The sequence below is a fragment of the Haplochromis burtoni genome, unplaced genomic scaffold (assembly GCF_018398535.1).
Source record: "Haplochromis burtoni strain Fernald_Lab_line unplaced genomic scaffold, NCSU_Asbu1 Contig_47, whole genome shotgun sequence".
NCBI lineage: Eukaryota > Metazoa > Chordata > Actinopteri > Cichliformes > Cichlidae > Haplochromis > Haplochromis burtoni.
The window spans coordinates 1653687-1668756 of NW_024582408.1; the positions used below are offsets into that span (position 1 = coordinate 1653687).

Here is a 15070-nt window from a genome sequence, read left to right on the forward strand (position 1 = left end):
TTCTTCTGACTTTCATTGCTCTTCTCTACAGAGCATAAGTCCACCTCTCCAGGCTTTCTTCCAACTACTTTGTACTCTCACTATAGATCACAGTGTCGTCTCCTGCCTGACCTCATCTGTCACCCTGTCTATCACCACTGCAAACAAAAAGGGATTCAGAGCCGATTTTTGATGCAATCACACCTCCACCTTGAACCCATATGTTACTCCTACTGCACATCTCACCACTGCGTTGCTGTCCTCATGCAGTGTGGGATGAACACAGCGTTTGTGTGGGACAAAGAGAGACACGTTCACAATGCTGGGATGTTGTGAAATATATAATATAGAATGCAACTTTTTTAACATTCTTACTAAGGAATAATAATAATCATAATAATAATAATAATAATAATAATAATATGATTTAAAAAAAGGTCAAGTTTATTCTCATTTATCACTTGTGATAGTTGCTGTATTCGAATATAGCTGCTTTTCTCACTGGTAACAGTCTTGGTAGTTTGGCATACCTGTTTTAAACAAATTATGACTCAGACATATTATGTCAATTCACATTATATTTTCTCCTGTGCAAAATTGAAATACATGTCTAGCAGGAGAAAAAATGACCAAAGATTTTCAATGATATTCATCAAAATCTGCAAAGCTGTAGCTTGCAACCTTCTTTAGTGCACATAGCATTTTCTTGATTTTATTTTATTCATCTAATTAGAATAAAAAAGCCTTCTTTTCACATACACTGCGTAAAAAGGCGAATTTTAGATGTATCTCCCACAGGACCTGTTAAAATGTGGAACACTCTCTCAAGATATGGGAGAGGAGGTCAAGGAATAAAAATATACTTGTCTGCCATTCCTGTTTTCTAATGAAGCATCACAGTTCCTCTCTTGTTAACCTAGCATAAGCTTTCTCTAGACCACTTATTGATTAAATTATTTTCAAAACTCCTTCTCTTTATTTAAATATAATAGTATAGTAGTATGTTTTCATCGAGCAAACACAAGCAGTACGAATACTCTGCAATGAATAATATCTCTGTCGCCACTGGGGGGCGCTGTGATAGCTTTCGGTTCTTCTCGCGCCTTTGTTTTGAAAGTAGCTTGTACCGGTGCATCATGGGATACAAAATGTTTCCTAAGGTAGCTAACTAGTGCTAATTTACCGGAGATAACTGGTTATAAACTCACAGTTTACGCCTTCTTAAAGTCTTTGTAGATAGAAAATATTAATATAATTTTAACTGCACCCAACTGTCGCTATGGTGAGTACAAAAGCTCAGGTTTAATAGCTTATAGCGGGGGTTTTCTAGCTGTAGCTCTGTAAACGTAGCACTGTGCAACGTTTTTGTATATCCATATCTCCGCATTCTTCCATTTATTTGGGGTTTTGTTATTCGTAGCTTTGCCAGCTTATCCAGGAGCTTTAAAGGGTGACCTGTTTCTTGTCACACACAAAACCCGCACATATACACACACGCAACACAAGCAATAATGATTTCTCTGCGTTTGCAGTCGGCAGAAGCGGACTGTAGAGTGTCCACCTCCTCCAGCTCCAGGAAGGATGAAAGGAAAAGATCCAGAAGCACAGGCAAGTTTCCCCCCAGTGCTTACCGGTTGCGCTTTCATTTTATTTATTTTTATTAGAGTTAACAGCCGAAGACACTTACGGCTTGACGTTACGGCTGGACATAGATAAATAAATGAATAGATACTTAATTGATCTCAAGGGAAATTATAGCAGCCGACAGTGTAAAACAGTGTCTCATGTTGGTGACTGGGGATCAAAGAGTGGACTGATTGTTGCTGAGAAGAAGGAAAACTGACTGTTAAATTAGTGTTTACCTATTATGTTTACTAGTAGAATAGTAGATGCAACATATCTCTCCAAATCTATTAAAAATTGACTGAAAGTCTTCATTTTTTGTGAAGATATAGCAGCAAAAATACATAAAAAAGACTGAGTTCACATTAGCAGAAAAACAATAAAACAGGACACATTTCCTTTATGTTTCACTGCACCTAGAGCTATATAAATGCTTAAAAATAGTAAAAACCAGAGTACAAACTATGTTTGTGTATGTCATATTGAAAATTACACCTTAGTAACCAATTATACTACCTTACTGTGTCTCGCTTCCAGACACTGTCAGTCAAGGGAAATGATGAATGGCTGCATTTGTAATTTTGTAAATATGGCTTACGTTAGTTTATTGTGTAATTACATTTTTGTTTTGCCCCTTTTTTTCAGGAAGAGAAAAAAGGAGGCGGAAACGCAGCCGTAGCAGATCTTCCTCATCATCCTCTTCCAGCTCATCATCATCGTCTTCTTCTTCGTCTGCATCGTCATCTTCATCGTCATCTTCAGGTTCTTCACGGTCATCCAGCCGAAGTCGCAGCAGCTCTAGCAGTAGTGGTAAGTGTGCACTAAATGTCTGAAATGTATCTAAAGAGTCTTTTTTTTCCTGAAGTTTCTCATCACAGTGCTGATATCTGTTTGGATTCAGCTTAGTGTGTTATTTCTGTTCCTGTTAGACTCTCGCAGTAAATCCAGAAAACAGTCCAAGAAAAGGAGAAAGGAGAAACATAAAAAAGTAATTTACTATTCATTTGTTAGCTTATATTGCCAAAGAATTTTTAAGCCCCAAGAAAACTGAATTATGCTTTTTTCTTTTCTCTCCAGAAAGGGAAGAAAGAGAAACGGTCTAAACGTAAGAAAGAAAAGAAGTCAAAAGGAGAGGAGGACAGCTCAGGACCTGTGCAGATCTCCAAGGTAGGAAAACATTCAGCAAAAACCTTTACATGTTTCTGTTAGACGAGTGTGTTATATTGGTGCATTATATCATGTAAATATATTCATGCATTTGCAAACATTTCTTTCACAGGAAGAATAGAGTGATTGATTTTTAAGATTACGGACTAGCACTTTAATCATTAGGTGTTCTCACAATGGCCAAAGATGAATTATAGAATAAGTCTATTCATCTTTATTCTTAGAATAAAACATGCAACAATTGCTACTCATCCTCCTCATCTTTGAGGTGGGAATAACAAAGCACACAAGCACCTGTCCAAATGAAGCTCGCCTCACCATAAAGTCCCCTCCAAAATCCTATAGACCATAAAGGACTTCTAATATCAAAGCCATCCATAATAGGTGGTTATATTCTTCATTTTACAACTTTGTTTTTAAAGAGTTCTGACTCCAGCCTGGCTAATATGACAGGCATTTTAAAGTCAGAACACCCAAACGTTTTATTCTTTAATTGTTTTGATCCATATTTCTTCATACTGTTACTGCGGGTGTGCATCTTCGCGTTTTCCGACATTTTTATTCCATCCTTAACTTGGCTTTTATTTTGAAAATTGACCTCATTCTTTATTCTTTTCCTGTACCTGACTTCCTGCCATCCTCATACGCCATGTGCAGCTTCCATGCATAATAAACCCAGTGCTGTGTTAAGCATCACAGAACAAAGAGCTGTTTCTGGGGCATGCTGTGGTGCATTTCTTCAAATTGCAAGTGTTGTCTTGAGTACAGTCTGTGTTTGCATTGATATTGGAATGTGATAGTGCCTGTCTGGCATTTTCCTGGGATTAGTTAGAAGTTGAACTGATAAGATTCTTTAAAATTAAATGTGTTTTTCTTTCAGTATTTGAAGGACAGGAAAAAGGGCAAATACAGCATGATTTCAGGGAAGAAGATAAAGATGAAAGTAAAGAAATCAAAGAAAGACAAACAGGTAAGCAATCAGATGTGCCTTTTTGTAGTTTATAGATTGTTTGTTTGTTTTTTCACTTGTCTTATGTGTGCTTTGTTTTCTTACAGCGAGACAAAAATCGAGCAGAGCTTCTGGAGTTCTTGAACTCTACCCTGTAATCCCGCTGTGAACACCGGTCCTGTTTGTCAGGCCCAGACACCTCAGCAGATCTCAGGAAAAAATAAAAGCAGAGTTTTCTGAGAAGGAAAAGATGACTGTAAATTGAGTTGCCACAGAGAGGCAGCAGCAACGTTGCCGGAGTGCAGGAGGAGATATTTCTGTGGGCAAAACAAGAAGCAGTCACACCGCAGGCTCATGATGTACGCGGTGTTATTATTAAGCAGTTGGGTAAGTTCATCTGTGGTCCACCAGATGGAAATAAAGTTGCTCACCTGCCTCTGACTTCTCAGATTTGCTCGCAGTTTGTCATCTCTTTCAAAAAAAGAACTCCCTAATTAGGTCGCAACATACCATTTCACAAAATACAGAATTCATTCAGTAATTGGTTCAGAAAAGATATGGGCTTAGATCTATATGTGTCTTCCATGTGTGAAGCTGGCTCCAACATTACCCACAGTGTATCTCAGCCACCGGCAGCCTGGTCGGAGTCTCACGTAGCAACAAAAAGAGGACTGATCAAGTCACACCCCCTGATTTTCTTTTTTAATAAACCTGATTTAAAGATTTGAAAACAGACTTTGCTGTTCTTCTTTCAGCTCTTAGTTACTTTCCCCATTCATAGCAGTCTTTCTACATTTAGAAAGGTTTCGTACGTTCATTTTCTGCTTGTAGCTGATGAGAATTGTGGTTGCAAAAGTGCAAGTCTGATTGTGTGTTGAAATAAGTTTTTAACATGTATATTATGTTAAAAATGCGAATCGACTCTGTATTGTTGAATTATTATAGTAAGTCTTATTCATAAACATTTATTCTCTCATGAACAATGTTTCAAAATCAGTTATTTTTATTGTATTGACATATAAAAACACAGACACTGTCAGTTCCTCTTGTATGGAGATAATGTCAAGATGTTTATGGATGATGGATGAAACCTTTTATGTATTGCTGAATAATGGTGGGTGACAAATGGAGCAGAAACAGCAATTAAAGTGCGTCAAAGCTTTTACTTTGATCTGACAGCCTTTGATGATTAATTCCTCTTCCCCCAACCCCTCCCCTCCAACATCCTCTTGCAAATAAAGAGCACAGGAAGAGAGCTTTCAGTTCACCGACCTTGGATGATGAATTATGTTCCTGGGTCCTTCTGTGCAGTTCAGGAGGGAACGTGTGACTCACCTTCTCATTGGATTAAGTCATTTGTTTTAAGACTGTTTTCCTTCTATACAAAAACTGTATGAACAAAATTTATAGCCCAGCCCTGCCTGTGTAGTCTGACCTAGCACCAAGTTTCTCCTCCCAATAAACAGCAGTTTAAATTAGATTAATTTCCCTATTAGGCTACATTAAAAAGCCCTCAGTGCTTAGATGCCAAATCTCTGCAAAATGAAAGAGGCATCACTTCAAGTAGTGATAATCTCAGGAAAATTCTTTCAAGTACGGAAAAATATTTAAAATATGATAAACTAGAAAAAAGACACTTCAGATAAGAGAGTAAAGCAGGGTCAAATGCTGATTGGTACTGTACTGTAAAACCAGGCGGACAGATGGACTCATCCTCTCTCCTGGTGCAAAAGTGGACACTGCTACAAAGCATTAGTCCTACTGAAACGTCATTATCATCATCATCACCATCTCTGTCCCGTGAACTCCCGCATCAAACAATCTTACTGCTGCCGGTTCCTTTGTATCTAAAGTCAGGCATGCTCCACACTCTCTGCATCTTCTCGTCCTTGTCCATCCCTCTCTCCACGTCCTCTGACACGGTTTTGAGGTCGCTTAGACCCGCCCCTTCAGCTGCAGCAGTGGTCAGGCCCACTGTGCTTCCAAACGGGTTGATCTTGATCCGCGATCTAAAGTTCATGAGGGAAACGCTCATGGCACGTTTGTTGTTCCACTGGCGAGCAAGTCGCTCCGCCTCCTGCTCCTCCTTCAGGTGATCCAGAGCCTCCATGAGGACAGAGCGAAACAGACCAGAAACTTCATGCACTTCGGGCTCATTGGCCTGCATGGCCTCCCTGAACCTGTGCAAAGAAATGAAACAGTGATTGTGTGGTTGTCAGTGCGATGGTTATGTAATTGGCTTTTTTTCTTTTGGTTGTTTTGTGCACCCTTTCTACAAAAAGACGCCATTAAAAATGTTTTTCATTTAAAAAATATGAACATTATTAGCAATTAGCTTCTAACTAACTCATACAACAAGTTTGAATCATTTAGAGTCACATTTCCCACCTCTATATACTTGTTAGGTTCAGATGCTTGTAAACAAAAACATCAAATCAGCTAATCGCACGGAAGCAGCTCGGTGCATTTAGGAATGGAGACTTCATAGAGACGACCTGCTGAAGCTCAAACTGAACATCAAAAGGGGCAAAAGAAAGGAGATTTGCTACAAGACAGATTGGTCTAAGTATCTCAGAAACTGCTAATCTGCTGGGATTTTCCCGCACAACTATCTAACAAGCAGATTTATTAGATGAAATCTGAGCATTGTGAGATAACAAATGGTGGAACCTAGGTTCTTTGTCTTGTGTCCTTAATGAGTCCAGTGGAGTGACAGCAGATGCCTTTTAATACAAACGTGCTCACATTATAACACCTGCTTGCTCTTCTAGCTGTGAATCACTTGAGATCCTCAAAGCAGGACTGTCTATATATATGCTTTGCTTTTTTCTTTCTTTTCTTTTTTAAGTAAAGTGCACGTGTGAAAGCGACTATGGTCAAATGATCTGATAAAAGGATGCTTGTCAGAACTAACGCTGGAACTGCAGTCAGTTAATGAGCATCATCATTTTCTAGCAAATTCTGTGTTTCTTTTGTCGGTACGTTCGATAAATGAAATCTTTCACACGTCCCATGACATGTAATGCTCAGAGCCATCTTAACCTGCCTGTAACAGATGAGTATCCACGTGATGGCAAATGTTCCTCCTCTGCCAACAAGTGCCTGAGGCCCTAACAAACCTTTAAATAGAAAACCTGGGAACCAGTTGCTCAGTAAGTACTTCAAACTGACTCATAATTGGCCTTTTGATCAACTCATGCTAGCTCAGATTTAGCATCTCTGATGTTGCTTTTATGATTCCAAAAATATAATTTTAGAAATACAGTAAAATATTCCTATTAAGGATACAATTTAGTTTGGCAAGAAATTTTAAAAGAAACGGAAATCCATCCTTAGGGCTTCATATGTCATGATCCTGGGCTGACTTCTCAACCCTAGTAATCTCACTCGATTATAATAAATACTAGTTAAATGTATTATCTAAGGTAAGATGTTCAAAAACGTGTTATTAATGTGTTTGGCTGGCACAAAACTTTTCTTTTCGGTTGTAAAACAGATTAAAAATTAACCAACTTTACCAATAGAGTCAATCAGTTTCATTTTATGTATGAAATTGAGTAAGTTTAATATAAATAAAGATGACACTTTTAACAATTCCACAGAAATCAGACTCACCAGACAGAATATCTAACCTAAAACTGCTTGTTTAAAAAAAAAAAAACAACACTTATTTTGGGGCAGGGGGATCTCCCAGTTGCCCTGTGGCAGCTGGAACAGGCCCCAGTCTCCCTTCTACCTTGAACTGGACAAAAATGGATGAATAAATGCAATTTTACTTTGTTAAATACACTTTATAGTAAGACAGCTGAGTGCTTTGCCAACATGAGGCAAACTGAGATTGTAAAAACATGGTAATCTTGGTCCCTGCTGTGTTGGTGACTTCCACTTACCATTTAGCACCTCACCTCTTACTCACATTAACGCTGTTAAACTCTAACAAGGCACCTGGAGCCTCTGCAGCTTTCTACGAACAGACGCTAAGATGAGTTCAGGAAGTCTCTGTCGGAGATTAAATGGCTTTGAATGCACCAGAGCATTAAAGTCACGCGTCAAATGACGGAGAAGCTGGCCATCTTATCAGTTTGCCTCACAAAACCTTCCCCTGGTCTGTGCCAAAGAAGACGCTTAAGTGTGTCTCGTAAAAGTGTTAACACAAACAGAATTAGGGAGGGGTTATAGTTGGTTACAGACACAGACCAGTAGCCATTCCTGTTATAAGTTTTTGAAGACCACCAGAGTGCCTCGTGCCTAGTTGATGCAATGTAGTCTCAAACTGTCGCAAAAGATTTTGTTGTCTTAAAAGGAATCAACACAGTCAGCGACAATACTCAGGTCAGTGTGGATTTTAAATGATACTCAGTTGGTACTAAAGGGTCTAAACTGTGCCAAAAAATAAGCTTCATGCATTACACCACCAGGAGTTTAAACACTGATACAAGGAAAGATGAAACTATGCTTTCTGACCCTACTATCTGAATAATGTACCAGAAATCAGGACAGGAGTGGCGCTCAATGTGGTCTTCTGCTGCTGTAGCCCACCTGCTTCAAGGTTTAGCGTGATGAATAACAAGGTGTATTCAGCATGGTTGCGCATGGTTGCATAACCATCAGCTTGAAGTCCAATCATTCTCCTCTGAACTGCCGTTCACTGGATATTTTGTCTATCCAGTTTAAATAGCTCCACTCTGATGCTCAATTTGAACTTCAGCAGGTTGTCTTGAACATGTCTACCTTTCTAAATGCATGAGTTGCTGCCACGATATTTGCTGATTAGTTATTTGCATTAACAAGCAGTTGAACAAGTGGAAGTAATGAAGTGTCCAGTGGGTGTGTCTATAAATACCTGAGCGGGAAAATTTTTAAAAAAAAAATGGCCAGATCCAACTTAGCCTCTAGTACTTAGGAAGCATGCTAACACAGCAGTCCCCAACCCCTGGGCCATGTGAGTCGTTTGGTACCGGCAGAGAGTCGAGATTTATGTTTTTTAGGGTTTTATCGGTTTTTATCGTTGCTGTCCCCCCCCCGTCTGTTATGAATGAATGTTCTTTTTTTGTTACTTATCCGCAGCACCTTACAGGCCAGTCCGTGAAAATATTGTCGGACATAAACTGGTCCGTGGTGCAAAAAAGGTTGAAGACCGCTGTGCTAACACACAAAACCAAAATAACAGTAAACTTTGTACCACATTGGCTTGTTAGCATTGCTGTGTTGGTTATGGGTATTGTTACAAAAAATAAATACAATTATATATTTAAATACATTCTTACAACATTGGTGATCTTATCTTTCAACTCGAAGCACAAATCTTTTTCTAATAAATAAAGCTAAGGTTAGCATGCTTGCTAGCTAAATAGCTTTATTTATTCATTGCACTGTGTGAATGTATGTGATTGTGCTGTCATGATTATCCAGTGTTAAATAATGTGTCAATAAATTTAATCTCTGAGTTCTTTTTTTCTTCTTCTTCTTCTTCTTAGAGAATAGATGCTAACTTGTAGCTATCCTCATTCATTTCATAAGTAGTCATGAGATAGTAGCTCTGAAGTCAAACTGTCTTCACATTTAATAAAATTAAAGTAGATTTTTGGCGACAAGGAAACAATATGGTATACTGCTAAACTGCTATAGTGATTTTCATCTCACGCCTACTCACTATCACCTTACTTGAGTATGACCAGCCCACAACAGGATGGGGGCACCTTGGCACAGAGGTCCTCCAGGCCAAGCCTCTCGCCTGTACTGATGTTGTAGGTGGACCGGGGCGTGCTGGCTAGCCAGCTGTAGTCGACCCCAGTCTTTGTGCGTCGGTACTCGTTCTCCCTCTCTCTCTGCTGCTTCTCAGACTCCTTCAGCTGCCAGCTGAACTCGAGCATCAGGGTGTCGGTGACCACGTCGGCCGGGTCCCGGCGGGGAGACCGGTAATACGGTTCGTTCCAGCTGAACCAGGAGGCCATGGCCGCGTCCTCCTTCACTGTTCACTGATGAGGGGAAATGACAACCAGACTTCAAGTTTATTTCTGAAAGGCTGTGTCTGTGAGAACAGAGCATTCATTCAAACAGGCAACAAAGTCAAAATCAGCCTAATCCCAGATCAGCTGAACTGAGCCCACATCAGCTGACGACTCAGCTGACGCTCTTTTATGCATCCAATTGGCAATACAGGTTGCGCTATTTAATCTGCATTAACCTGCCAGTTCCTGGACATCTGCAAGCCACTTTGCAACCCGCCTCTGTTGCCTGCTCTGCTCTGTGAGCATTTTCGCTTCTGCTGTCCCAGAGCCACACTGCCAAACTTGAATTATAGCAGATGGAAATAACATTCTTATTCTCAATCGAGTGATAAATAAATAAATAATGTGAAAGAGACACGCTTGAAATGTTTAATTAGAATCTGTGGATGTTTGAAAATGGTACCAATAAAACATAAAAAACAGCACAGGGTTGACCTGCAACGAGTTTTAATGAACATTCATTTTGTAAAACAAAGCATCCTCTGAAGTGTGTTCGATATCTGCATATTTTTCAAAAAGACAACATCCACCATGCTGCGTCGGCTCTTTGTTCTGCAGGTGTCATATCCGCTCCAAAGGATCTCTATTCAAGCCCATCAATAGTGGGCCTTTTGTTAGCTTGTATTAAAAAGCACAGCTGTGCAGGCCACTGATTCATGTGTCGTGAGTCATTATTCAGGATTTTAAAGCATTGATTTTACATGATGGGACTTTGGCACCTTTTTTTTCTAAATGATTCACAGCTTTAAAGCTTACAAATCTAAGTCCCATTTTTAGTGGTTTTTCTAGTATAGATGTTGTTTTCAGCATGACCAGCCCCTTTAATGCTTGACCACAGTGTTTTTATGGTAGGTTAATCTATTTACATGCTGGAGGTATCTTCTGGGCCACATCAGTTGTAAATGCGCCTCCAGGTGCTGTGGCTACAATAAAACATGCGCTGAGAAAAGGTTTCACAACAGAGCGATGGAGTGAGATTACAGCCCTACCTCGACCCCAAGTGGCCAGCACTTTAACCCCTAAAAATGGAGCAAGTAAAAGAGTCACTGCATCAGTATGTTTTACATCAGGAAGGATAAAGGCTGCATTTTTCAATCTATCAAGTAATTTGAAAACAAAACAATCTGATTGCATCTTCTTTTTAATCAGATGTCCAAAATATTAAACTTGCTAGGAAGTAAAGTCAGAAAATAAAAAAATTAAAATAGGTGAGTCTTTTACAGAGAAATGACATAAACTAAAACCACAAAATAACCAAGCATTGAAAGACCTTTAATCTCAAGCTGTTTTTGTAATATTTGTTAATAAATGACCTAAAAGATCACTGGATTTCCAGCCATTGTCAATTAATTTCTCTGTCAATAGCAACCATTTAAACTGACCACTCCTTTCAGCCCTGAATTGGAGACTGGTCTGCTGCTCTCTTTCAGGACTCCAAATCTGAGTGATTTCTTATTTATAAGTGGCGTGAATACCAGAAAAAAAAATACATGCCTTCTTGAAGTCAGTTTTTTCAGCCTTTATTTTGAACCAGCTTGTTGCTTCAAAGAATGCCTTACCTCTTCCTTGTTTCTGAAGTTTTCTTTGGTCTCCACAAGATATAAAATCACCGTAGAGCCGGACAGTAAAAGTCCTCAGGAAGCAGAAGAGCTGGGTGGATGTCGAAGAGACTGGCTGAATGAAACGCAGAGAGAAGAGAGAGGAGAAATGGTTTTTCTCTCGCCTCCTCTTCCATCCTCTCTCAGCATTATCGCCACCTCTCGCTCTCCCCTCCTCCTCCCAGGAGCCTCTCTGGCCTGCCTTTACTTGTTGCAGGAGGTTGGGGGCACCATCTCCAATGGGAGCCGTTGGATCATGGCCCCTGATGAAGTGCTTATGTAGCTCTTTACGATCCGCCGTTGCCATAGAGACACTTGTAAGCCTATTTGTCCACAATAAGCTCCATCAGCTGAAAAGGGAGCCTGAGAGCGATGAAGAGGCAGATAAACAGGACAGAGTGGGTTGAGCAGCGAGAAGGAAAGAGGAAGACAAATCAAAGAATGTTGTTCGGAGGACAGTGTTAGTGGCGTGGGAGCTCGGCGGTGCACGGACAACACATGCGGGAGGTCATCCTGTGTAAATGAACAAATTAACTTCCCGCAGATAATGGGAGTCACTGGGTTACAGTGGATGGTCCTGAATTTTTGGAGGGGAGGAAATGTGCTAATTACAGGAGGAAATGTTTGTCAGTGTGTGTGATGCACAGGATAGAGTCCAGACTTAATGTGCAGTTGTTGTGTAGGAGGAAATCAAGGTTTGTTGGCTTATTCTGTGTGTAGGTGTGAGTAGCAGCAGCAGCAGCAACAGCAACAGCAACAGCAGCTAACCTCTGACAGTTTCCTTCTGTGCATTCTCACTCCAACCTTAAAATCCTCATCACCCTTCCATTACAGCACAAAACCATCCTCCTCTTTAGCGATACACCGCTAAATAAAATGCTGGATGAACCGCGACCTCTGTTTAGTCACTGCAGAAGAATCCATTACTGAGAATGCTCACTAAGTAAAACAAGAGAAACATTTATATTCACTCCTGCATCTTCTAATGATAACATGGTGACACCAATATAAAAAGAAATAAAATAAAAGCTCTAAATGCGTCACAATATTTATGGTTCATAAAAATATTGCAGCAAACAATTCAAGCAGGTCTGAAAAGTACTCTTTTTTCACAGTGACATGACAGTAAGTTGGCGTAAACAATACTCACTGTGAATACATGCATTACTACATCCACAATTTCTTGCTATTACAACAGAAACAGGGGCTTGAATTTAGAAAGTGTTGTGTCCTAAGTGCCTGGCTAAATGTAAAAAAAAATTGTAATCATGTTGAGGAACTATTGAGGAAGTCAAGAATTAAAAAATCCAAAGATTATGTAGTTAACATTCCCCATTTACTTACCAGTCATTGTATACACTTTATCTATTTCATATCCAGAATCATCAGTTAGCCCAGCATGGATGTCTTTGAACTATGGGAGGACACGAGAGCATCTGGAGGAAACATGCAGGCACAAGGATAACGTACAGGCTGCACACAGAAAGGGCCCTCGAGTTGGTAGTGCTAACCACTATACAGCTGCTGTAGTGATGCCAGCCATGAAAACTCAAAATGTATTCATAAGAATCCTGTGGGCAACACTTGGCAATGGTGGGGAGGAAGAACTCCCTTTGAACAGGCTTCAGGCAGAACACAGATTATAGAGAGACTGTTAACAATAAATCACAGCTTAAGCTAATATCATATCAAGGGATAGCATTTCCCATCATGCCATGAGGCTTAAAGATAAAGATGAGATGGTTTAGCAAGCTGCACCCAAAGACCATATGGGTGCATTACACAGTCCCAGAGGCCTGCTAATGAGCAAGATCCAAATAAAATCCTAGAATTTTACACACACTCAGTCAGTATAATTATATGGCAAACAATATGGCATAGAAAACGGTATTATTTGTAAGATAAAGGCATTATGAATAGTCCAAAAGGAATCAAAAGCACAACCCAGTTACTCCAGTTAGCAGAAGTGAAGCAAAGCAGAGAGCTAGTAGCTACAGCCACCTGTATCGGCATCCACCAGTCATCCAATAATAAGACTTAGTACAATTTCACCAGGAGATTTCAGAAACTGTTTTTGTTTTTTTGTAGAAAACTGAGCATTTTAACATGAGCTGAGCTCAGAAAGAAGGCTCAAAACTCATGAAACTGTTCTTTCTTATATGCATGCCACAATGTGCCCCAAAAGTATGTAACAATCTATATAATGACACAGTGTTAAATTAAGAAAGTAAATCTGTCATGTGAATAAGTATGCAGTCACTGCGTTAAGAGTATGAATATAAAACACAAAGAGCTTTTTCAGTCGCCCAGGCAGCTGAAGATGTTTATCCTCCGTGCAGATAGAGTGAAAGTGTGTAGGGGGAGGGTGCATTGTCTGGATTGGAACTCAGCCACAGTCTCCTCAGCCCTGCCTGATCGGGTGTGGTGCATCTCTAACCAGGTCAGCTCCACTCACCTGTTTCCTGGAAGAGAGATAAAGACAGTGCGAACAAGGAGAACAAGAGTTCACATAATTCAAGTCTGTCTGCAGTCAGCACACACATCATATGAAAGACGTATGACATGCTGCAGCACTTCCTTGTGTTTCTGTAGCGTTTTTACGAAGGCGCTGTAAAATGAAGAGGAAGTATTTTTCTGTAAATAAGTTACAAAGTGATTTTTTTAAACAGGACAGATTATTACACCAAGCAAAACTATGGTTAAAGTGCATAGACTCTACACTTTTAGAAAGTATACGGCTCCTTTACTGGAATGATGAACAATAATTGTCGGTAACACTTTATAATACAGCCTGTCACTTAATTCTCCTGTAATTAAATTGAATATCAGGGTATTATATTTGAAATTACAATGCAATTATATTTATCTGCAAATACTTAAAGGTAGGTGCACTAGAAATAGGGGTAATAGATCAGATTATTACAGGAAACAAAAACTATTAATCTGCAAGAAAAATTTATTAATCTTTAAGTAATTATAATGTGTACCTCATTTTAAATAGTGCCTGATTAATTTGAAATATTGTATAACTTAAAGTATGTGACAGGAAAGGAGATGTAAATTATTCTGTACATAATTTCAAATACTGCATAAGTAATTTTAAGTAGTGCAAACGTAGTGGAAAACGTTCTTCATACTTAATTGTAATTGTAAGTAAATGTAAGTATCGCATAACTTTAAGTAATGCCTAAATTCTGGGTATTGTGCAGAAGAAGTGGACAAATTATAATGTAAGTAATTTTAAGTACACAGTCATTTCACAGAAAAACAACCAATATTTTCCCACCTTACATTGTTAGCACACTGTACCTTTCAGGGCTTGGAGGTAAAGGGGTAACAAACCTGACTTGTTACCCCCTTATTCCATCCATCCATTCTCTGCGGGTTATCCTTTTCAGGGTCGCGGGGAAGCTGGAGCCTATCCCAGCTGTCTTGGGGCAAGAGGCAGGGTACACCCTGGACAGGTCGCCAGTCTGTCGCAGGGTTAACACATAGACACAGACAGCTATTCGCACTCACATTCACAACTATGAGCAATTAAGAGTTTCCAATTACCTAAAAGTGTTTTTAATGTAGCTCTTAAGTCAAGTGGGCACTCTGACCATTTTCTTTTTGTACATGAGTCTAATCTGTTTAATAATAGTAAACTACAACCTAAAGATCCTGTGTCACCTACAGCTCATGATTAAGTGATATTGATCAGTCAAAGTCTCTATACTGCCTAATTTCCCTTGAGTTTTTAT

The 15070-nt window shown here is 39.5% G+C and overlaps 2 protein-coding genes across 2 annotated transcripts; one reads left to right on the forward strand and one right to left on the reverse strand.

Moving 5' to 3' along the window:
- The first annotated feature begins 1081 nt into the window (after window positions 1-1081).
- si:ch211-22i13.2 (uncharacterized protein LOC553945 homolog) lies at window positions 1082-4159 on the forward strand. The gene is made up of 7 exons (XM_005921558.3): window positions 1082-1261; window positions 1512-1587; window positions 2248-2412; window positions 2532-2590; window positions 2680-2769; window positions 3650-3739; window positions 3826-4159. Exons 1-7 carry the CDS (start codon window positions 1259-1261, stop codon window positions 3874-3876), a joined length of 534 nt encoding a protein of 177 aa, XP_005921620.1. The 5' UTR covers window positions 1082-1258; the 3' UTR covers window positions 3877-4159.
- Window positions 4160-4861: 702 nt separating this feature from the next.
- Window positions 4862-14729, reverse strand: rd3 (retinal degeneration 3, GUCY2D regulator). Its single transcript, XM_005921559.3, has 3 exons — window positions 11289-14729; window positions 9383-9696; window positions 4862-5898 (listed from the first exon to the last, which is right to left on the reverse strand). Exons 2-3 carry the CDS (start codon window positions 9670-9672, stop codon window positions 5532-5534), a joined length of 657 nt encoding a protein of 218 aa, XP_005921621.1. The 5' UTR covers window positions 9673-9696; window positions 11289-14729; the 3' UTR covers window positions 4862-5531.
- Window positions 14730-15070: the final 341 nt, after the last annotated feature.